Here is a 24,878-nt window from a genome sequence, read left to right on the forward strand (position 1 = left end):
ACCCGAGCCTGGAAAAATTTTCCAGGAAATTTGAGAGCGGCTTGAAGGCCCGGCCAGTTTCCTGCCATTCCCCCTTTAATCCCAGCCATCAGGCTTTTCTGGGCTGCCAGAGGAGCCTTTCGGTGGCGCTTAAGGAGGCTTTGGCGGTCCAGAGCGAACGAAGCATTTTCCTTTCTCTGGGCGCTTGGAGAGGGAATAAACCTCTGCCAGCACCCAGAGAAAAGAAACGGTACCTTCACTCTGGGCAGCGACTGTCCTCCTCTTCTTCCTCCTCCTCCCACCCCAAATTCCGAGCTTTTATTTCTTTCCTAATGGGTTTGCCTGCATTATTTGCTTTTACATTGATTCCTATGGGAAAAATTGCTTCTACTTACAAACTTTTCTATTTAAGAACCTGGTCACGGAACGAATTAAGTTCTAAAGTAGTATATTATACTGTATATTGTTATATTTAATGTTGTACGCCACCCTGAGTCGCCTCGAGAAGGGTGGCATAGAAATCTAGCAAATGAATGAATGAATGAATGAATGAATGAATGAATGAATGAATAAATAAATAATTTTTGCTGACAAACTACTCAGGCCAACACAGGTGTCCCCCCCCCAAAAAAACAAATGACATCAAGCTGATCATGGCCACCTTGATCCCCCCACAAGTCAAACATAGCCTGATGCAGCCCTCAATGAAATTGAGCTTGACACTGCTGGAGTGGAGTTTTCCAAAGGACATTTGAAGCCAGGCTTTTGGAAGGGAGGGAAGGGGAGAAACAACAGGAAGAAACTGGAGAGCCTTAATCCACCGCCAGTATTACAATCCAGATCATCAGGAAATCACTGCAGTGTGAGAGCATTGCATCAAAACTAGCAAGGTGATCCCCACGGGAATCCCCTGAGCAAGTCGGCTGATGGTGTGGAATGAATTGCACTCATGCCTGACAAGTCTGAAGTGGGCCCAGTTAAGTAAGCAGGAAACCTTTGGACTCTTCCCCGCCCCCCCTTCTTCCCAGCCTCTTGAATGATCATTGGCCCCATTTTCATGGCATTTATTTAAGCCATGCAGTACGGCTCTCGGATACTGTAGTGATATAACAAATTACATTCATAATAAAACAGCAGATTACATTCTAGCCCAGTGGTTCTCAATCTTTCTAAGGCTGCGACCCCTTAATACAGTTCCTCGTGTTGTGGTGACCCCCAACCATAGGTCTAGCGCCAATTCTCCCAACAGAGCTTTGAGCTGATTGGCAGGAAGGTCAGAGAGACGCCCCCACTGTAAACACCTGATTGGTCGGATTGTAAAAATAGGTTCCAAGATGCCAGAATAGAAGCTTTAGTTCCTAATGCCAGGGAAATTTGTCTTTTCCCAGGGTCTCAGGTGACCCCTGTGAAATGGTCATTCGATCCCCAAAAGGGTGCCGACCCCCAGGTTGAGAACCACTGTTCTAGCCGAACAAAGCTATGTAATACCGTGTGGGTAGGTGAGGCAGGGCCTCTAAGCTCAAGAATGCTGGTGTGTTTCTCTTCTGTTTAGCGAAAACAAATGATCTGTGTAAAGCAGACCCTGATACAGAATAGATTAGACACATGTGCATAATTTAGATCCAGTGTTTTGCCTCTTAATTAACCTTGGCTGGTCTTGAGTGCTATGCAAACTTAGCCTTAATTTCATTTTGGAATGGGGGAACCATCTGGAGGCTCAGAGCTGTTGGCCAGGTTTCAGCACTGAATTAATAGAGCAGTGTTTCCCAACCTTGGCAACTTGAAGATATCTGGATTTCAACTCCCAGAACTCTGGGAATTGAAGTCCAAATATCTTCAAGTTGCCAAGGTTGGGAAACACTGTAATAGAGTACTCTAGAAGAAGGCAGTGGCAAACCACTTTCATTACACTGCTTAAATAGCATGGATATATATATCCACGAAAGGCCCCAGAGTTGAGCATAGCTGAAAAGTGGAGGTTCTTCCTTCTTTTCTTGGAATTGGCCTCAGCCGAAACTGGGGCTGGAGCATTGGGTAGTAACGGTGTTAAAGTGCTTTCCCTGCAGTGGTGGGTCCTGAGAAGAAAGTCCCACATTCCTGGGAAGACAAATGATAAAGCTGGAAATAGGGATGAGTGGATGAGATGGGAAAGAAAAAAGCATTTCCTACAAGAGTAGAGAAGTGAAGAGAGGAGAATGATGCAATGAGCAGTATGGCCCTAAGCAGAGGTGGGTTCCGCCCGGTTCACTCCTTTGTTTTTTTAGAATTTTTAGAATTGGATATTTTTTCTGAATTTTTTCTTTTGCACATGTTCAGAACCCAAGTTCCTGCCACTGCATGTGCGCTGCCATCTTATTTTCAGCCTTTAAAAAAATTTGTTTTGAATTTTTGGCACTGCACATGCGCATGCAATGTGCAAACAGCCACATTGCGCGGGAGGAAACTAACTGGCGGCAAGATAAGTTAGAACCCACCTCTGACCCAAAGGCAACAAAGCACCTTAAGGAGAAGAAAGCACTCCTTCCTGTAAAATCTGTGAACAAATTTTACCTTCTGCTGCTCAGGACCAAAATTGAGGAGATCCAACAACGGAAGGAAGAGGAGCTCAAATCTCTGCAAATTCGTAACCAGAAACTGCAGCAGGAGCTCCAGTCCACAAACCAGGTAAAAGACATTTTGCCTTTTATAGTTCAGATTGAGTCACATTTAAGGCATGGCTAAAGAGACTCAATTTGTCAGATTTAGAAAGCATTGCTCCATCAGCAAGAAAACCTCTTGATTGAAAGGGTTTGGTTTTACCAGTTGAGAGTTCTTGAAACAAAGCCTAGATCTGCATTTGCCCAGTTCTTTCCAGCTTTGGTTCTCTAATCCAGTGTTTCCCAACCTTGGCCACTTGAAGATATTTGGACTTCAACTCCCAGAATTCCCCAGCCAGCGAATGCTGGCTGGGGAATTCTGGGAGTTGAAGTCCAGATATCCTCAAGTGGCCAAGGTTGGGAAACACTGCTCTAATCCATGGGTCCCCAATCCCCGGTCCATGGACCAGGACCGGTCCTCACCATACCAGAAACCATGCTATGGAAACAAGTGAAGCCCCATCCATGGGATGCAGGCAGCAAACAGAACCATGTCCCCTTCGGCCCGCTGAAAAACCTCTCTCCCAATTGAACCATTCTCTAATCTGTATAGTTAAAGTAATTCTGGACTTTCAGTGTCTGAAGCAGGGTTTCTGAACCTCAGCAATGTTAATATGTGTGGACTTCAACTCCCAAAATTCTCCAGTCAATAAGACCACACCCCATAAGGTTGCTGAGGTTGAGAAACACTGGTATAAATCCTGACTGTCTTTTTGGGGGCCACAATTTTCCCCGAGGAAGCTTGAGAAATATGATGGAGCTAGGGTTGTTTGCTTGTTTATAAATCATACGTATAGGTTGTGCCACTCATCAGATAAATTTCTACTATCTCATGGAACTATAGTTCCTGCAATTTCCTGGGGGAAAAGACTTATTAAAGTGGATAAAGAATAAATATAGCTAACAGTAATGGGGCCACTTGTTTCCTGTTCTAGAAAATAGGATTCCCCTCCCCACCATTTCCCTAAGAAAGGAAATAATCTATGCTTTTATCTTTTTAATGGTTCTGAGGTACATTGATCCCACCTGATAATTTTTATGGACATGGTTGTCTCCATCCAGGGTGTGATTCTAGTGGAATTTAATTCAACAGTGAAATCTTCCCTTTACTTTATTTCTCTGGTGAATGTGTTCCTTTTCTCTCAGGGCATTTTGGAATTGAAGGACCAATTGCAGAGTGGTCAAAAAGAACATGAATCGGCTCTTCAGACTCTGCAGGACCAGGTGAGTGACCCTTCTACCTGTCTGCCCCCCCCCCCCCCCTTTGTTACGAATCTCTGATCTGCCTCAAACTGTAATTTTGGCAAGATGTTTACTTTCTAGGGCTTTACGGAGGATTGAATCTCTGTTTCTGCTTTGGGGGTTGGGCTTGTAAGCTCCCGTCAGTCTTAAGCACTACTGGGTTACTGGAAGTAATGACATATGAAAGGCATATACATATACACTTATGCCTGTTCTTGAAATAAGATGATAAGTGTATTGCATTAGAAGTAACAGATACCCAGTGAGCTCTCTGAATGGATTCTAGTTTTGGCCACACAGCTATATGATTTCAAAGTTTATTATGAAGTGATTCAGACTTGCCACCAAAGAAGCAGAATTATATGGCTTGTATTAATTGTGTTATTTGAGTACATTTGGTGTGAAGAGTTCTGGACAATGTGAAAATCTGATTTAGGCTTGAAAAAAGTTTTATGCTTCTCATGATAAAATGTTCTCAAGTCGTAAACCTGGAGATGTGTGACCTTTTGAAATAAATTTGTGTTTGTTATTAGGTTTTGTAGTTTTCTCCTATGCTACTGTGACAAAGGTCAGCCCAAAGTCCTGTAGATGATTGAACCAAACTTCCCTAAATGTTAATCACCCCTTATCATTGGCCAAGTGATTGAGACTAATAGGAATCTAAAACATTTAGAATGAATCATCTTAGTGATTCAGTCAACACCGATTGTGGAAACTTCACACTGGACTTCAAGCATCTTGCAGTGTGTGTGCCTCTCCATTCTTCCTCCATACTCTGGGTCCTTGGTTTCCAAATGAGATGCAAACATTTCCACAGTCTGTGTTGGTCCACAGTGGTGTTGGTCCACTGTGCTTCATTAAGTCCAGGATCAATGCAGCCATCTACCAGGAGATTTTGGAGCACTTCATGCTTCCTTCCAGATGAGTTTCATGGGGATGCTGACTTCAATTTCCAGCAGGACCTGGCACCTGCCCACACTGCCAAAAGCACCAAAATCTGGTTCAATGGCCGTGGGATTACTGTGCTTGATTGGCCAGCAAACTTGCCTGACCTGAATCCCATATAGAATCTGTTCTGCCGGCGTGTCTCAACCGCCCGTAATTACAGGGTAATTAGTCCAGGAAGACACACACCACACGATAAAAGGAAAACCCAAAAGTTTTTATAAACAGAAAAACAGAAACAACTCCCTTTTTAAATGTCAAAGGGATTTTCTGGTACACACAAGGCACAGGTTAAATGCAATTGCTCACCCAATAACTGGGAAATTGAGTCCAATTCTAAAGTCCAGAGAGTCCAGACACACAATCCTGAACAGCAAAAACCACGATTTTGACAAAACAATGAATCAGATAAACTGCCATGAGGCTAAACCACCAGGCTGCACTTTATCTGTAGCACTAATTACAGCAGCCCCACCCAACCACAGGTGGCCTCATTTTCTCTTGTAATAATCCTTCAGTTGTTGTCTCCTATGCATCACTCTACGCATGCGTGGATGTGTCATTAATTCTTGTTCAGAATCCAGGGATGATACAGATGATTGAGCTGAGCTGTCTGCCAAACTCCCCTCTTCCCTGTCACTCACGCTTCCTTGGTCAGAGTAGGCTTCATCAGCAGAATCTACTGGGAGCAAAACAGACCTGCGGCATGTGGATGTCTCCCCCACATCCACCTGCACATTCCTTGGGGCAGGAGCTGGGCCAGAGCTAACCACAACAGAATCTATGGGGCATTGCCAAGAGAAAGATGAGAGACATGAGACCAGACAATGCAGAAGAGCTGAAGGCCGCTATTGAAGCATCCTGGTCTTCCATAACCCCCAGCAGTGCCATAGGCTGACAGCTTCCATGCCACACTGCATTGAGGCAGTAACTGCTGCAAAAGGGGCCCAAACCAAGTACTGAGTACATGTGCATGCTTATACTTCTCAGAGATTCAATATTGTTCTATGCACATTCCTTATTTTATTGATTGCATGTAATATTCTAATTTTCTGAGATGGTGGATTTGGGTTTTTTATGAGCTGTACACCGTAATCATCCCAATTATGACAAATGATGGCTTGAACTATCTTCCTTTGCGTTTAACGAGTCTCTCTCATATATTATGTTTCACCTTTTAAGTTGCATTGCTGAAATAAATGATATTCTAATTTTTCGGGTTTCACCTATATAAGGATGGTGGGTGATTAATCAATAAAGCAAGCCCTATGGATGACTAGCAAATGGGTTGGCTAGCTGCAATATTGATACAACCGGCCCCTATTTGTTCATGGAGTTACTTCAACAGAGGTTCATCTGGGGTTTTTTGGCACTGTGATCTTACTTTCCTTATAATAATTTGCCTACTATTCTTTCTATTTAATTTAGTAAGTTGCACATTGGCATTTTGTTCCTATTCTTGCCATACTCTTATGTGTGGGTGTTTGAATTATGTTGATCCAGTATGATTTTATGTCTGTCTGTCTGTCTGTCTGTCTGTCTGTCTGTCTGTCTGTCTGTCTGTCTGTCCCAAGTATATTTTTGAATGAAGAGCATGCAATATCTCCTTGGTACGTTATAAAAGACATCTTGATTTGCTGATGGGGATGTTATCTAGATATGAACTAGATCCTGGTTTCTCTAGATACTTCCTTTGTCAGTAAATCCAACTGAACCTAATAAAACCTATTGAATGGTTAAATATAAAAATTACATTGCAATGTTTCTCTATGTATGGAAGTCAACAGCTAAAATTTTTTAGAAACCCGGGACTTAAAATATAAACATTATTAATGGCTGTTGTTGAAATAATACTCCAAAAGAATTAAATGTAAATAATGGAAAGTTGCTGTAAAACTACTCTCTCCTCATCTCAAGGAATCGGTTGTATCACTGCCCTGTGAGTATATCTCTAGTCTCAGTGGGGAGGCAGATACTGTATTCAATGGTTTATATCATTCATTTGCCCCATATTGAAAATAATGCAATTTCAGACAAGGCCATGTATTACTTTATTGAATGAATTCCTCTTAGCCATCCTTTCTTCATCTGAATAATACCTTATATTCAGCCAGGAGCATATATAAATGTAAAATTGTGCTAATACAGTATCTGAGTATTGTATTGGCAGTTCTGTGTTAGCAAAGACTCCAGAAGAGAAGGATTTAGTGGCAGTGATTTCTGACAGTTCCAAAATGGGTGAACAGTGCAGTCAGGTGGTAGACAAAACAAGTAGAAAGCTTGGCTGCATAGCTAGAGGTATAACAAGCAGGAAGAGGGAGATTGTGATCCCGCTATATAGAGCGCTGGTGAGACCACATCTGTAACAGTGTGTTCAGTTCTGGAGACCTCAGCTACAAAAAGATATTGACAAAATTGAACGGGATAAAAAGACGGGCTACAAAAATGGTGGAAGGTCTTAAGCATAAAACATATCAGGAAAGACTTAATGAACTCAATCTGTATAGTCTGGAGGACAGAAGGGAAAGGGGGGACATGATCGAAACATTTAAATATGTTAAAGGGTTAAATAAGGTTCCGGAGGGAAGTGTTTTAATAGGAAAGTGAACAAAAGAACAAGGGGGCAAAATCTGAGGTTAGTTGGGGGAAAGATAAGAAGCAACGTGAGAAAATATTATTTTACTGAAAGAGTAGTAGATGCTCGGAACAAACTTCCAGCAGAGATGGTTGGTAAATCCACAGCAACTGAATTTAAACATGCCTGGGATAAACATATATCCATCCTAAGATAAAATACAGGAAATAGTATAAGGGCAGAGTAGATGGACCATGAGGTCTTTTTCTGCCATCAATCTTCTATGTTTCTAATCTGCTAAAATGTCAGAAAATTGTAAAAGTCAGTTATCTACTATGAATCTGAATCATGTATTGTCCCTCCAAAAACAAAGATTGTTCCCCCACATTGTGTTTCTAGGATGATCTCTGTAAGGGAATCAGCACTGAAGGGTCTTTGTGGATGATTGTCCTGTATTGGTTGAATATAAATTGTATGTGCAGCTACAATTGTACATTGTGATATTGTATGATTTTATACATACATACATGAGATTATAATCAACCTGCATCTGTGTTATCTATTGCAGTGTTTCCCAACCTTGGCCTTCAACTCCCAGAATTTGCTGGCTGGGGAATTCTGGGAGTTGAAGTTCAAATATCTTCAAGTTGCCAAGGTTGGGAAACACTGATGTATTGCAATGTCATTGGGAGTGCCTGTTCTTTATTTTGTTTAATGTTGAATATTTTATCATGGGCACTGCACTACATTATTTGAGTTACCAAATGTTGTTTCTCATAGAAATTTTAATCACTGTTCTTATGTAAACTGAAGTAAGAATGAACATCATATTTGTACGCTGATGGATAGATTCAGCAACATAAGATGGGAAAAATCTATAAAGATGTTAAGTGTTTAAGAAGCAAAGTGAAGCTAGTGTCACAGTTAATGGGAATTGTTTTCTTAACAGATCTCTGCTCCCTAGAATTAACAGCATTGAAAATACAGTGATCCCCCGATTATCGCGAGGGTTCCGTTCCAAGACACCTCGCGATAATCGATAACTCGCGATGTAGCGGCACGGAAGTAAAAACACCATCTGCGCATGCGCGCCCCTTTTTCCATGGCCGCACATGCGCAGATGGTGGAGTTTGCGTGTGGGTGGCGGGGAAGACCCTTCGTCCGCCCAACAGCTGATCTGCTCCGCAGCGTGGCAGCAGCGAGGAGCCGAAGATGGGGTTTCCCCGTTGCCCAGGCAACGGGGAAACCCCATCTTCAGCTCCTCGCTGCTGCCGCGCTGCGGAGCAGATCAGCTGTTGGGCGGCCGAAGGAACCTGGGTCTTCCCGCCGCCCAGGCAAAGGGGAAACCCCAAGATTGCTTGCCGCTTGCCGCTTGCCCGTCACCCGCTCGCCCGGCCGCTCGCTTGCCGCTTGCCACTTGCCCGTTTGCCCGCCCGCCTGGCTGCTCGCTTGCCGCTTGCCCGTTCGCCCGCCCGCCTGGCTGCTCGCTTGCCGCTTGCCCGTCACCCGCTCGCCCGCCCGCTCGCTTGCCGCTTGCCCGTTCGCCCGCCCGCCTGGCTGCTCGCTTGCCGCTTGCCCGTTTGCCCGCCCGCCTGGCTGCTCGCTTGCCGCTTGCCCGTTCGCCCGCCCGCCTGGCTGCTCGCTTGCCGCTCGAGAGCAAGAGGGGGAGAGAAAGAGAAAGAGAGAGAAGGAAAGAAAGAGATGAGAGAGGGAGGAAGAGAGTGTGAGAGAGGAAGAAGCAAGATAGAGAAAGAGAGAGAGAAAGAAAGATGAGAAAGGAAGGGAGTGACGTCATCGGGTGGAAAAATCGCGATATAGCCTTTCACAATGATCGGGATCGCGAAACTCGGGGGATCACTGTATATGTAGATTTTGCTTGCTGTATTATACACTGCTCAAAAAAATAAAGGGAACACTCAAATAACACATTCTAGATCTGAATGAATGAAATATTCTCATTGAATACTTTGTACTGTACAAAGTTGAATGTGCACAACAGCATGTGAAATTGATTGTCAATCAGTGTTGCTTCCTAAGTGGACAGTTTGATTTCACAGAAGTTTGATTTACTTGGAGTTATTGTGTTGTTATATTGTGTGTTTATTTTTTTGAGCGGTGTATATTCTATCAGTGGAAGAAGAAACTAATTCCAGTATAAAGAGTTGAGATAACAGAGAAGTCAGATTTATTGTTATACTGAGTTGAAATATAACAATATATTTGTATAATCTCTAATTTTGGGCCATGGTTGTAGTGATGCAAGAATAGTCCAAATAATTGTAGAGCACTGCTAGTACCTTCCCTTTTAATAAAACGATACGCTGCACATGGGAATCACTTCCATTCCATGATCTTAATTCTTTTATAGTGCAAGCTTCTTCATTCATAATCTCTCTCTCATAATTTCAGATTTTGAGGTTATGCTGGTAGGGAAAGAAGTGTTTTTTTAATCTCAAAGGTTATGAAGAAGAATTAAACTCTGATTTTCTCCATTCTCAACCTATGACAAATAAAAATAATTAAAATCAATCCAATTGCCTTAAATCTTTTGTAAAGTCAACATTGGGAAACCACCACTACATCAATCAGGCTTTGCTCAAATAGAAGGATGGAAAGAGATAGAAACATAGAAGACTGACGGCAGAAAAAGACCTCATGGTCCATCTAGTCTGCCCTTATACTATTTTCTGTATTTTATCTTAGGATGGATATATGTTTATCCCAGGCATGTTTAAATTCAGTTAGTGTGGATTTACCAACCACATATGCTGGAAGTTTGTTCCAAGCATCTACTACTCTTTCCCTAAAATAATATTTTCTCATGTAGATGGACCATGAGGTCTTTTTCTGCCGTCAGACTTCTATGTTTCTAAGTTACAAATGAGAATTTCTGACTTACTTAGTTCAGGATCATAATCATATACATTACCAAGAGTTTTATTCTTTTGGACTCCTTCTCTTTCCGCTTCTTTCTTTTGCACCTTTGTTCTTCATATTTGGCTCCATTCCTAGTATTTTCTCACTGATCCATATTCATACTGCCAGTATACACCTGTGGCCAATCCCAATTCAATGCACTCATATTAGTTCAATTTTCCAAATATGCAAAGTAATGAGAACAGCATTATTGATGAAAAATTGATGTATTGTTAGATAGGGAATTTCATTGTTTCCAGAAATATCACAGATTGTTAGGAAAAGGAACAGAAAAGATCATCAGGATGGTGTAATTAAAAACCATAACTACAATGTCTCATACAACACTGGTTGTGCTTCCTACAACCTCTCCTATGCTCAACCTTGCATATAACAGGATCAGAGGTTAGAGTTGTATCATAGTTTTAATTTTTATATGCTATTTTATAATGATTTATTCAAAAAAGTGAGGGAAAAACATATACAGGCTACCTAATGTGGGAAAAGAGTCTATTTCTTAAATTTTCAGTTTTTGCTTTTTGTTACTGTGCATTGATTTCTAAAATCCCTAAAGGATTTCCCCCCCTAAAAGTTGAGTTTCACGTACCTGTCTGTTTTAACTTACATTTAGGGTACATTCTAAACTTTATTTTTTAGCCAAGAGATGAGCTTGACATTTTGAAAAGGCTATGCAGCACTTCAACAAATCCCAGGGCTGATTCTTTTGGCATATGGACCTCAGCCGTTGGTATCCTCATGGGAGTCACTGGTCGTGGGCTTTTTCTAGCCACTAGAAATCTCCATCTTTGGGATTTTTCAGAATATGCTTCTTGAATACTTTCCTGACCCATATTTCACAATGTTAAAAAGATTCTACTCTTTTTAATAAATGAAAGCTGTGTTTACTGTATACCATTACTTATACAAGCTATGACAATTATTATTATTATTATTATTATTATTATTATTATTATTATTATTATTATTATTATGTCAACACAACACAGTGAACGAGATCACTATGCTGGATTTCGTATTTCATCACCAGTCGGGTGCTTCCCAAGCACCTAGGACTGCGTGATGTAGCGGCGAATTATGTTTGCCACTCCCAGTAAAGCGGACTTTTGCAATTGACAGATGGAGATTTTGTCAATTCCAATGGTTTTCAAATGTCCGCTGAGATCACCACTGGGACCACTTTCACGGACTTATGCCAGAGTCGTTGCAGCTCGATTTTTAGATCTTCGTAAAAATCGAGCTGCAACGACTCTGGCATAAGCCCGTGAAAGTTATTATTATTATTATTATTGTTATTGTTATTGTTATTATTAATATTATTATGTCAATACAACACAGCAAACAAGATCACTATGCTGGATTTCGTATTTCATCACCAGTTGGGCGCTTCCCAAGCACCTAGGACTGCGTGATGTAGCGGCGAATTATGTTTGCCGAGTTATTATTATTATTATTATTATTATTATTATTATTATCATCATCATCATCATTTATTAGATTTGTATGCTGCCCCCCTCCGGAGACTCGGAGCAGCTTACAACAACAAAAACAATACAAATCCAATAGTTAAAAACAATTTAAAACCCTTAATTTAAAAAACAACCATACATCTCATACAGACCATATATAAAGCAGAGAGGGCCCAGGGGAATCAATTTCCCCATGCCTGACGACAAAGGTGGGTTTTAAGGAGTTAGCAAAAGGCAAGGAGGGTGGGGGCAGTCCTAATCTCCGGGGGGAGTTGGTTCCAGAGGGTCGGGGCCGCCACAGAGAAGGCTCTTCCCCTGGGTCCCGCCAGATGACATTGTTTCGTCGATGGGACCCGGAGACGGCCAACTCTGGTTGTGAAACTTAAAGCATTACACAACTCTTAAATCTTGGCCTGAACATCTTCTGTGATTGATTTCCCAGCCCTCCTGAATCAGGAGTGGGTTTCAAGTTACCTCACTGCCGGTTTGCTTCCCCCTGGGCTGCGTGCATTCTTTGTGCAGGTACACAGGCACAGTACAAAAAAACCCTGGGGGAAAAATTTCATAAACAAAATGGCGACCATAAGCACAGTGCTAGAAACTTGGCTTCTGCTCATGCACAGAAGAAAAAATAAATTTAAAAAATTCAAAAAAAAAAGATGGCAGTAGCCACGGACCGAGACCAACCGATTTTGTTCAGTGACATCATTGTGACATCACCAGCAGGTCTTTACCAATTCAGGTAAACCGGTCCGAACCGGGAGAAGCCCACTCCTGCCATGAATTAATCTGCCAACTTAGCAGTTCAAAAGCACATAAAAATGCAAGTAGAAAAATAGGGGCCATTTTGGTGGGAAGGTAACTGAAAAATACTGAGACAGTCGGTTCTTAAAGCTCTTTTTATTTGTAAGGGCAGGACAGCTCTTTTTGTAAGTGACTTCAAGTAAGAACGCGACTGGAATAAACAGTGCCAGTGTGCTCCTTTTATACTTTATTTTTCCCGCTAAAATCCTACTGTCAAACTCTTAGCCAATCAGAATGCACCAACCAGTTCAACTATTTACATTTACCTCAGTGCCTATTTAACAGTAACAGTGCTCCATATGCCAGCCAAATGACCCCAGAGACGTCTTTGGACAACACTGGCTCTTTGGCTTAGTTTCCCTATGGCTGGAAACAATTAGCACACATGTGCAGGGGAACCTTCACCTTTAAGATAGATTTTTATTGATATCAGAAGCCAATCTAACTTAATAAGAAAAGCCAAATAAGTTTGACTGGCTATCCTATCAGATTAGCATCTGGAACTGTCCCTATTTTCCTAGTAGCAGAGTAAGTGTTTAGGACAGTGTTTCCCAACCTTGGCCACTTGAAGATATTTGGACTTCAACTCCCAGAATTCCCCAGCCAGCAAATGCTGGCTGGGGAATTCTGGGAGTTGAAGTCCAGATATCTTCAAGTGGCCAAGGTTGGGAAACACTGGTTTAGGGGACAAAACCTAGGGGAGTGATCTAAAGTGGGCAGGTTCCTGTTACACCTATGGATATGATTAGTTTCCACTCTTGAATTGGATTTGGGGATTTTCTTCAAGTCTGTTAAAACTTTGTCAGCCTACTTAGCTGCTTTGATTAGATTTGTCTACTTCATAATGGTGGAACATGCTGGTTCTTAGCAAGTATGGTTCGAAAAAGTTGTAGGTGTGTGGAATACCTGAAGGAATAAAAATGTGCAGAAAATATATACAGAAAAAGGTCAAGAATATAATGTAATGTGTAATGTGTACTTAAAATATACATTGTGTGACAGAGGACAGAGCTCTAACATTATCTGCCTGTCAATCACAGCCCTTGGTTTTACTTTGTTCTTGGTTTGAACGTAACTACACACTCTTGACTACACTTTATATTTTGTAGCTCTGACTAAGCCTGACAAAGAGCCCCTTATTTAATAGTACAATACAGTGTTCCCTCGATTTTCGCGGGGGATGTGTTCCGAGACCGCCCGCGAAAGTCGAATTTCCGCGAAGTAGAGATGCGGAAGTAAATACACTATTTTTGGCTATGAACAGTGTCGCAAGCCTTCCCTTAACACTTTAAACCCCTAAATTACAATTTCCCATTCCCTTAGCAACCATTTAGATTATTACTCACCATGTTTATTTATTAAAGTTTATTTTTTTAAAAAAATATTAAAGGTGGACGAAAGTTTGGCGATGACATACGACGTCACCGGGCAGGAAAAACCGTGGTATAGGGGGGGGAAACCGCAAAGTATTTTTTAATTAATATTTTTGAAAAACCGTGGTATAGGCTTTTCGCGAAGTTCGAACCCGCGAAAATCGAGGGAACACTGTACTTTAATATTCAGGCCACTGCAATTTAATGTTGTTTTAGAAATTACAGATTATGAGGTGGAAGGATCTAACCCAGGCCCAACTGAATACTTTCTGGAAATATTTTTCCTTCAAATATAGTAATTTATAGATGAAATGGTTGCACACATTGTTTCAATGATAATATACAGTAAGTTGCTGGATATATTTTGGGTATCCCCCCTTTGAAGTAGGATGTCTCTACCCAGGAGACCTGTCCTGATACATCATAGGTCTTAATATTAGGAACCTAACACTGAAATTACTCTCTTCCTTTCTATTTAATTGTCCCATTTCTTCTCTTAGATTCCTCTCCTCCCATGGGCCTTTCCGTCCTCTTAATTTGCCTTCCTTGTTTTAACGTCCTTCTTTTCTCAAACAGGTTTGACGATTATGTTGACTCTCTAATAACTGCTCCTTTCTCCTTGTAATTGTAAGTGAAATGTGGTTCATTTCGTTAATTGTTTTATTTTCAAGGCAATCGATGTGTCTCTTTTTAAAATTTGGTTTCCAAGCTTGCTTTCTCTAAAACACAAAATGGAAACCAATCACAACCCTTTCCCGAGACTGCTAGTTCCGTGTTTGGCTCTATTTTTAATCCTTATTTTCTCCTCCTCTTCTGCTTTCGCTCTCCCCTCCCTTCTCCATCCCTCTCTCTCTGTCTCTCATTCTTCCCTTCCTTCCTTTCCACTGCCCATCCTGTACTTCATGGGCCCTCAGGTTGCCTGCCAAAGTGTGGAGAGCCAGGAACAGGTTGAGACCATTCTGGCTGAAAATGATGCTCTGAGAACCAACCTTGCAGCCTTAGAACAGGTACCAGGTCCTGCCTTCTGAGCCAATTTGGTCAGGGGGGCATAGAAGGTGGTGGTGAGGATGAGGAAATTGAAGGCTGGAAGGGGGGTGGGGTGGAGGATTAATGTGTATTATATTTACAGCATAAGGGAGGCTAAATGACCAGCAACAATGTGGTGTGAAGAATTCCTGTTTTATTCGTTGCATTTACATTCCTCCCTTCATCCTGTATACAGTACTGTGTGTGTGAGAGAGATATGCATGGATTTTCAACCTTTCCTATTAAGATAGGGTAAGAGTAGACAGGTTCTAAATTATCTTCTAAACTTCATGTATAACTGGGAATTTGAATTTTAACATCTCCAAGCCTGGTCTGGTATTTCAACCGCTATATCACACTGATTCTGGTTTAAGGAACTTATTCACCTCACTCCATCACTGCACAATCTCTTTACTGCTTCTCTTTAGCAAGGATGACCGCCCATTTAAGCCATTTGTGCATCTTTTTTTGAGTGGCTAATGAAAATGGCAGTACCAACTATGTCATAGGAAGATTTGGGACCGACCCAAATTCCCTTTTTCTAGACTATGGAAGAGTTGGGGTTTTTTTTTAAAAAAAACCCAAAACAAACTAGGTTAAGCCTATATGAAGCCTACAATTTTTACTTGTCTCATGCCTATAAACAACAGGAATTAATAATAATAATAATAATAATAATAATAATAATAATAATAATTTATTAGATTTGGATGCCGCCCCTCTCCAAAGACTCGGGGCGGCTCACAACAACGATAAAAACAATATTCCTCATGGCTTGTCCAAAATAAGAAGCATCTGTGATGGCGAACCTTTTTGTCCTCGGGTGCTGAAAGAGCGTGCATGCATGCTATCGCACATGTGGGAGTGCTCACACCCATAATTCAATGCCTCGGGAGGGCAAAAACAGCTTCCCCTACTTCCTGGAGGCCCTCTGGAGGCTGGAAAATGCCTGTTTCCCAACTTCTGGTGGGCCCAATAGGCTCGCGTTTAACCTCCCCAAGCTGAAAAGGCTTCGCAGGAGCCGGGGGGTGGGGGGGAGAGAGAGTAAAAACGCTTTCCCCATCCCCCTGGAGGCTCTCTGGAAGCCAAAAACGCCCTCCCAGAGCCTCTGTGTGAGCCAAAAATCAGCTGGCTGGCACACACATGCATGTTGGAGCTGAGCTAGGGCAACAGCTCACGTGCCAGCAGATATGGCTCCGCGTGCCACCTGTGGCATTAGCACCATAGGTTCGCCATCACTGATCTAAGTGTTTGAGGGGAATGCTTCTTTAAAGTGAGTTGTGTTGTCCAGCTGTGGAGTGGCCTGTATCACCTTAGGAGAAAGTGACTGAGATTGCATTGTAATTCTCTCTCTTTTTCTCTCTCTGTTGTGTGTGTCTGTCCTGGGGGATTAGGAGCTATGGTGATGTGATGAAAATATCACAGACTGTAGATTTGTCATTCACGACAGGACAAAATTCCTTTTTCTTAGTTTAGGACATGGATAGATTGTGCCAACAATCACATCTGCTCAGGGGTGAGTTGCTGCCAGTTTGCGTCCTCACATTGCATGGGCACGTTGCGTGGGCGTGCACATGTGCAATGCCAAAAAATCCCCGCCAAAAACAAGATGGCGAGCACATGCACAGTGCTAGAAACTCAGCTTCTGCACATGCTCAGAAGAAAAAACAATCCCCCTCAAAAAAAAAATTCCAAAGAAATTCAAAAACAAGATGGTGGCGCCCGTGGACCAGCACTGACCTAATTGATTCCATGATGATATTGTGACATCACCAGTGGGTCACTTCCAGTTCAGGTGAACCAGGAGGAACCCACCTCTACATCTACTGTATGATTATCTGCCATTATTGACACATTAGCTTAGACCTGACACTTCTTCTAGCACTTTGAAGTTTCCCAAACTCTAGGTGTAAGACATGCTAGCTGGAAATTATGGGAATTATATTCCTGCCACATCTGGAAGGTTGTAGATCACAGAAGTCTGGTTTAAGAGAATGTGGAGGAAAGGTTGTTAGAATATTGTGTGATGCCATTGCCCAAATGAAAGTTACCTGTATTTAAGCATCTTTCTGGATAATAATTACATTTTAAAGAAAAATGGGAATAAAACCCTTGGAATCTATGATATTGCAAGAACTACACTATATTTCATGCTTGAAAGTGCTACAAATCTTTTAAAGAATTCTTTCTTTTCGGTAGGCCAAAAGCTCAGAGTAATTTCCGATTAGCCAAATTTTAGTTTTTAAAGGGAAGTTATCCATGATAACATAATTATAAAATCTATAATTTACCTTTTTAAAATGAAATCCGGCTAGTCAGAAATCACTCGGTATTTGTGACTATTTTGATAATCCTTTGCGAAACTGATAAAAATGTGCTAGTGTTGAGAATTCTTATTCAACTACAAATTATCATAATTTATATAAATTCCACAGTTCCACATTCTGGAATATAGACTAATAAAAAGGGGGGGAAAGTAAAAAATTCAGGCTAATTTGCACTTCAAAAATATTTAAAAATTCATCTCGTATCAAAAACACTTTCCTGTAAGTTAAACTAATGAAGCTTGATACAGATGAGCTAACAATCCTGTCCAAGATTAGGAGAATAGGAGCCAGTGGCAAAGCCATGCAGTTCTCCCAGTTTCTCATTTCATTTTATTGTTCTCTTGTTAAGAAACGTGTGTGTACCCATCATAATTAATCATTAATAACTCCTATTGTCCCATTCCTATTGTACTGAATTTAAAGGTGGTTTGTAAACTTTAATTAAGAATGAAGTCAATAATTGTTTGTAATAGGTAACATCAAAGAAGCACCCTTCGTTTTTACACGTACCAGTGAACGTAAAATATTCTTGTGAAACTTAAAAAAATAAAGAAAGTACATGAGAGCTCAGTGGCATGTGGACATGTGCTTGGTAGGAGGAGTGGGGGGGAAAGTGGTTTTCTAGTTATTTTTTAAGGAAAAGGAAAATCCCACAGTGTTCCAGGTGTGCTTTTGGGAGAGTAGGTCATAGTGCCATGTGGTTTTTCAGAAAGGTCTGTTAACTTTTTCTTCCTTGTCTTGTCATGTTCTTGCCCTGTAGATCCAGACATCTAAGACTCAAGAAATGAATCTGATGCGAGAACAGGTGGCCACCTTGGGAGACGAGCTGCAGCAGCGTCAGAATGAGAAGGAGGCATTGGCTGCCCAGAGGGATGACCTCAACACACAATTGCAGGTGGGCCAGGGCATTAGGTCCACAGACAGCCCTGTGGTAGCCAAGCATCATGTTGCAGCTTGCAAGGCTCAGCCAGCTATTTGCACATTCTGTATTTCCTTCCCTCCAATGCACACTTTGCAAAATTCCCTGTTTTGAACCTTTATGGCACGGAGAAAAAGAAGGAGTAAATATGTATGGCACCAGGGGACTGTTTTGCTACGTCTCATGCCCTTTTGCCAGTGTTTACATTTTTTACAGTCGACTTCTGGTTGTTTGATCCCTTTACGGATCTCTTTCTCCTACTCCTGTTGGCCTTCCAACGGCCACCTCAATTCCAGCCCCCATTTTGGTCCTCTCACTTTTTTCCCTGTGTATATCTCCGGGACCGCCCTCTGCCGCACGAATCCCAGTGACCAATTAGGTCCCACAGAGTTGGCCTTCTCCGGGTCCCATCGACTGAACAATGTCGTCTGGCGGATCCCAGGGGAAGAGCCTTCTCTGTGGCGGCCCCGATTCTCTGGAACCTGCTCCCCCCGGAGATTAGAACTGCCCCCACCCTCCTTGCCTTCCGTAAACTCCTTAAAACTCACTTCTGCCGTCAGGCATGGGGGAATTGAGTCATTCCCCCTCCCTCCCCCCGGGCCTATATAATTTATGTGTGGTGTGTCTGTGTGTATGTCTGGTTTAGTAATGGAGGTTTTTTAATGTTTTTAAAATTTATTAGAGTTGTTATGAATTGTCTTATTGTATGCTGTGAGCCGCCCCGAGTCTACGGAGAGGGGTGGCATACAAATCTAATAAGTAAGTAAGTAAGTAAGTAAGTAAGTAAGTAAGTAAGTAAGTAAGTAAGTAAGTAAGTAAGTATATATATATGTGTTTGTATGTTGTGTTTGTGTTCTATTTTTTCTGTATTTTTTTTAATGTATATACAGTAATACCTCATGATATGAACTTAATTGGTGCAAGGAGGAGGTTTGTAAGACGAAAGGTTCGTAAGACGAAACATTGTTTCCCATAGGAAACAATGTAAAGTCAATTAATCCGTGCAACCAAAAAACCCCCCGCAAAAAAAAGGCTTTCGGCGACTGCTGGGAAGCTGCGCGGCTGTTTTAAAAGGTGACAGCCGGCCTGGGGGGCTTCCCAGCACCCCCCCCGAACCCGGGTTCAGGGGGGGGGGTGCTGGCAAGCCCCCCAGGCCGGCTGCGACCTTTTAAAACAGCCGCGCCACTTCCCAGCTGTCTCCTGAAGCCGAACGCTAAAGCCGAACTTCCGCATTCGGCTTCGGGAGACAGCTGGGAAGCGGCGCGGCTGTTTTAAAAGGTGACAGCCGGGCTGGGGGGCTTCCCAGCAACCTCCCGAACCGAACCCGGGGTTCAGAAAATTTTTGCCTCTTCTTACAAACTTTGTTCGAGTTACGAACCGGCGTTCGGGAGGCTTCTGGGAAGCCCCGCCGCCCGGCTGTTACCTTTTAAAACAGCCGCGCGGCTTCCTAGCAGTCTCCGAACGCCGGTTCGTAACTGGAAAAAAGTTCGTAAGAAGAGGCAAAATTTTTCTGAACCCCGGGTTCGTATCACGAGTTGTTCGTAAGACGAGGGGTTCGTATCTTGAGGTACCACTGTATTTCAATATTTTTTTTTAAAAGCAAAGTTCTTCCCAATATCCCACATACTGTATATTTTCATTTCAAATGGTTGGTATTTTAATCCTGAATCTTATTTTAAATTTCTCAGTGTGAAAGGAGCCTAGGTAATTCACCCAACAAATTCCCAAGCTGAAAAAGTTTTCACTCGTACTTTCAAGGACTTAGCCTAGAATGGAAGTGGGAGGGCCGAAAGTCCTTTCTGTAGCTGGTTACTATAATCCTCTTGATAGTCCAATAATATGGAATTGGGCCAGGGCTTTTCTTGTGGTAGATTTTCTTTGTTTATTGGTGTTGCTGTTCTTCTTTCTGAGGCAGTGGACCGCCTCTGAAGAAACCATGGTGCCGATAAACAAAAGAATTGTCTTAGAAGATCGAATTTTTTATTATCTTCATCTTTTATTGTAGGAGTCACTCCGGAGCAATACTCGTCTTATGGAGCAAGTTCAAGAACTCAGGCAAGAAAAGGAGAGGTTATTACAAGAGCTTGATGACGTACGGAAGGTAAGCTAGATCGGAGGTATACTTTGTGGCTCATTCAGACAACATCAGTCATGGCTTGTCGTTTGCATATGAGCAGAAGAATGCCAGACCATGGCCTGCTTCTTTCTCCCTTTCTGCATCAAGGTTTCTAAACTGATTTCATTTATCTTCAAAGCGCACTTATCATTTGGCAAAATGAGTTATGACTCAGTCATACAAACCAGATACATTAAAGTGTGTAAATATTATTTATTTTGGCAGATATCGTAGTCAAGTTGAACAGTCCATACACAGTTAAATCAGTCAATAACTCTCTATATATTAACAATACTGTAAGCCTTACTTGTTCAGCTTACAAATACATAAACCATCATTTGAATACACATTTCTTACTACATCAGTCACAGAGAAATAGCAGAAATAGCAGAGAGAGAGAATCACGCTTCAGGCTCCCTCTTACGGCAATCTGCAACACTAACTCTTAAATCTGTAGTCTTTCAATACATTTAAGCATACATTGTTAGTTTGTTTATATACACTGCTCAAAAAAATAAAGGGACCACTCAAAGCATCCTAGATCTGAATGAATGAAATATTCCCATTGAATACTTTGTTCTGTACAAAGTCGAATGTGCAAAAACAGCATGTGAAATTGATTGTCAGTCAGTGTTGCTTCCTAAGTGGACAGTTTGATTTCACAGAAGTTGGATTTACTTGGAGTTATACTGTGTTGTTTAAGTGTTCCTTTTATTTTATTTTTTGAGCAGTGTGTATTGCGAAACCCAACTAGTTATGTACATAGTACTAACAACGGCCATAAATATGAGTCAGGTGCCAAGCATGGGAATTTTGATCACATGACCAGAAGGATACTGCCATCAATGGTCTTAAGGGTGAAAAACAGCCATAAGTCCCTTTTTTTCCAGCCTCATTGTAACTAAGCTGAACTAAATGGAAGTGCTGTAAGTTGAGGACTAGCTGTGTACCTGGTTTTATACTCAGGGGCTGAAAGGGATGAGGTTTTTTTTTTTTTTGTAATATCTGAATCCTTATTGCCCTGTTGCATTGGAAGTGGGACGTAGGGCTGAGCTGTGCCGTCTCTGCTTTCCAGACCGCAGAGAAACGCAAGGCCATGCTAGACGAGATGGCCATTGAGACCCAGCAAGAAAAGGGGCGCCACAAGGAAGAGCTCGGCAACCTCCGTCTGCAGCACGAGAAAGAGATGCTGGCGGTGAGGGCACGCTATGAGCGCGAGCTGCGGGAACTGCACGAGCACAAGAAGCGGCAAGAGGACGAACTGCGCGGCCAGCTCAAGGAGGAGAAGGTACCAGGGCCACACTCAAGGTTTAAGGGTCAGAAGTTGGGCTTCTTTTCCTGCCTTTCCCAGTAGCGTTGAGCATTTCAAGACACATGATTTTGTTTTGTTACACACACACACACACGCACACACACACACACATGGGACAAAGGACATTTTAGGTCCATGATGGTGAACCTAGGGGGCATGCAGAGCTATATTGGAGGGCTATAAAGCCCTTCATGGCATCGGACCAGAATATCTCCAGGACCGTCTTCTGCCGCACGAATCCCAGCGACCAGTCAGGTCCCACAGAGTCGGCCTTCTTCGGGTCCCGTCGACTAAACAATGTCGTCTGGCGGGACCCAAGGGAAGAGCCTTCTCTGTGGTGGCCCCGACCCTCTGGAACCAGCTCCCCCTGGAGATTAGGATTGCCCCCACCCTCCTTGCCTTTCGTAAACTTCTTAAAACCCACCTCTGCCATCAGGCATGGGAGAACTGAGACATCTTCCCCAAGCCTATATAGTTTATGTATTGTATGTTGTGTGCATGTTTTTTAAATTATGGGTTTTTAACTTTGTAATATTAGATTTGTATTGTATATTGTTTTCTATTACTGCTGTGAGCCGCCCCGAGTCTGCGGAGAGGGTCGGCATACAAATTTAATAAATAATAATAATAATATTGGAGGGCACGCAAAGCGTTGCCCTATATCAGCTCCACTGCACATGTGCATTCTAGCCAGCTGGTTTTCGGCCTTGAGGAAGGCTGCTTCACCTTCCAGAAGCTTCCCTGAAGCCCCGGAACGTGAAAAACTGCCCAAAGGGCAAACCAGAAGTTTGGGAAAACGGACTTCCGGTTTGCCCTTTGTGCTGTTTTTCACACTCCGGGGCTTCAGGAAGCTTCCCCGAAGCCCCCAGAGTACGAAAAACAGCACAACAGGCAAATCTGAAATCCACTTTTCAAACTTCCGGTTTGCCCATTTGGACGTTTTTTTCACCATTGCAGGCTTCTGTAGGGCCTGTGTGCATGGATGAGGAGGATTGTGTACATCCACAAGGGCAGTGCGGGGGTGCACATGTGTGCGTGGAGGGAATGGGTATGGGCACATACTCGCATGCTAGCACATGCACACACAGCCTTATGGCAAGTGAACCGAAAAACGGTTTGCCATCACTGCTCTAGGAGGTGCCTTTAATGTTTCCAAATGTAAAATAATGCACTTGGGGAAAAGGAATCCTCAATCTGAGTATTGCATTGGCAGTTCTGTGCTAGCAAAAACTCCAGAGAGAAGGATTATGGGGTAGTGATTTCTGACAGTCTCAAAATGGGTGAGCAGTGTAGTGTGGTCGGGCGGTAGGAAAAGCAAGTCCGAGTCTGCGGAGAGGGGCGGCATACAAATTTAATAAATAATGATAATAATAATAATAAGTAGGATGCTTGGCTGCATAGCTAGAAGGAAGCAGGAAGAGGGAGATTATGATCCCGCTATATAGAATGCTGGTGAGACCACATTTGGAATATTGTGTTCAGTTCTGTCATTAGAATTGGGGTGATCTATAGGCCTCCAGGGCAATCCGAGGAATATGACAACAAGATGGTGGATGAAATTACCCAAATGGCACTAAAGGGAGATATTGTGGTTATGGGTGATTTCAACATGCCTGATGTTGACTGGAATATCCCCAGTGCCCTTACATGCAAAAGTAAGAATATAGTAGAGGCCTTTACAGGAGCAGCTCTGGCACAGCTGGTTAAGACACCAACTAGAGGGGAGAATATTCTAGATTTAGTTTTTACAAATGGGAATTGGGTTTCAGAGGTCAAGGTGGGAGAAAATTTAGGTTGCAGTGACCATCTATGCTTGTGGTTTGATGTAAAAACTGATTGTGAGCAATCCTACACTGCAACCAAAGTATTAGATTTCAGAAAAGCAAATTTTAATGCAATGGGGGAATATTTAAATAATGAATTAAAGGGGAGGGATAAAATGGCAGGAGCGAGCACCCAGTGGACTGTATTAAAAAAGGCCATCTTAAAAGCAACTGGACTGTATGTAAGACAAATAACTAAAGGTAAAAGGAAGAAGAAACCACTATGGTTTAGCAATGATGTAAGGGCTATAGTCAATGAAAAAAAGGCTGCCTATAGGAGGTATAAAGAGTCTGGAAGTATAGCTGATAGGGAGGTGTATAAAATGAGACAGAAGGAGGCGAAACAGATAATATATGCTGCTAAAGCCTCAAAAGAGGAAGAAATTGCAAAATCTGTAAAGAAGGGGGATAAAACCTTCTTCAGATATATTAGTGATAGGAAGAAGAAAAACTGCAGCATCACAAAGCTTAGTACTGGGAATAATACATGCATTGATGGGAATAAGGAGATCGCTGACCATTTCAATAGCTACTTCTGTTCAGTTTTCTCAAAAGACACCTTACAAAATAATACTATAGGGGGATATAGCATTGCTTCCAGCTGTACGGATTCAGTTCCAGTGATCTTAGAAGCCGATGTCTTAGAAGAACTTGAACGATTAAAGATAAATAAGGCAATGGGTCCAGATGGCATCCACCCCAGAGTTCTTAAAGAACTCAGATCTGTCATTGCTACCCCCCTGACTGATTTGTTTAACCAATCCCTGTTAACAGGAGATGTTCCTGAGGATTGGAGAATGGCCAGTGTTGTGCCTATCCACAAGAAGGGCAGTAGAGAAGAAGCTGGTAACTACAGGCCAGTTAGCTTGACATCAGTTGTAGTTAAAATGATGGAGACTCTACTCAAAAAGAGGATAAATCAGCACCTAAAAAACAATAACTTATTGGACCCAAATCAGCATGGCTTTACTGAAGGCAAATCATGTCAGACTAATCTCATTGATTTCTTTGACTATGTCACAAAGGTGTTGGATCAAGGTGGTGCCATGGATATTGCCTATCTGGACTTCAGCAAAGCCTTTGATACGGTTCCACATAAAGAGCTGATGGATAAATTAGTGAAGATTGGACTTAATCCCTGGATAGTTCAGTGGATTTCAAGCTGGCTGAAGCATAGACATCAGAGAGTTATTGTTAATGGCGAGTATTCTGAGCAGAGACAGGTTACAAGCGGTGTGCCACAAGGGTCTGTTCTGGGTCCTATTCTTTTTAATATGTTTGTGAGTGACATAGGGGAAGGTCTGGTAGGGAAGGTTTGCCTATTTGCCGATGACTCTAAAGTGTGCAATAGGGTTGATATTCCTGGAGGGGTCTGTAATATGGTAAATGATTTAGCTT

At 42.3% G+C, this 24,878-nt stretch overlaps 1 protein-coding gene across 4 annotated transcripts in view; it reads left to right on the top strand.

The window, feature by feature from the left end:
- GRIPAP1 (GRIP1 associated protein 1) overlaps nt 1-24,878 on the top strand; it is a 108,958-nt gene that overhangs the window by 21,642 nt on the left and 62,438 nt on the right. For 2 of the 4 annotated variants that reach the window (XM_070741215.1, XM_070741216.1), the window contains exons 11-16: nt 2,544-2,643; nt 3,762-3,839; nt 14,872-14,964; nt 18,071-18,205; nt 20,235-20,330; nt 21,421-21,633. In XM_070741215.1, coding sequence (XP_070597316.1) covers nt 2,544-2,643; nt 3,762-3,839; nt 14,872-14,964; nt 18,071-18,205; nt 20,235-20,330; nt 21,421-21,633 — 715 coding nt within the window. The remainder of the gene's footprint in view (nt 1-2,543; nt 2,644-3,761; nt 3,840-14,871; nt 14,965-18,070; nt 18,206-20,234; nt 20,331-21,420; nt 21,634-24,878) is intronic. The other 2 variants (XM_070741217.1, XM_070741218.1) reach the window with 1 other exon arrangement.

This window comes from Erythrolamprus reginae, chromosome 2, assembly GCF_031021105.1.
Source record: "Erythrolamprus reginae isolate rEryReg1 chromosome 2, rEryReg1.hap1, whole genome shotgun sequence".
NCBI lineage: Eukaryota > Metazoa > Chordata > Lepidosauria > Squamata > Dipsadidae > Erythrolamprus > Erythrolamprus reginae.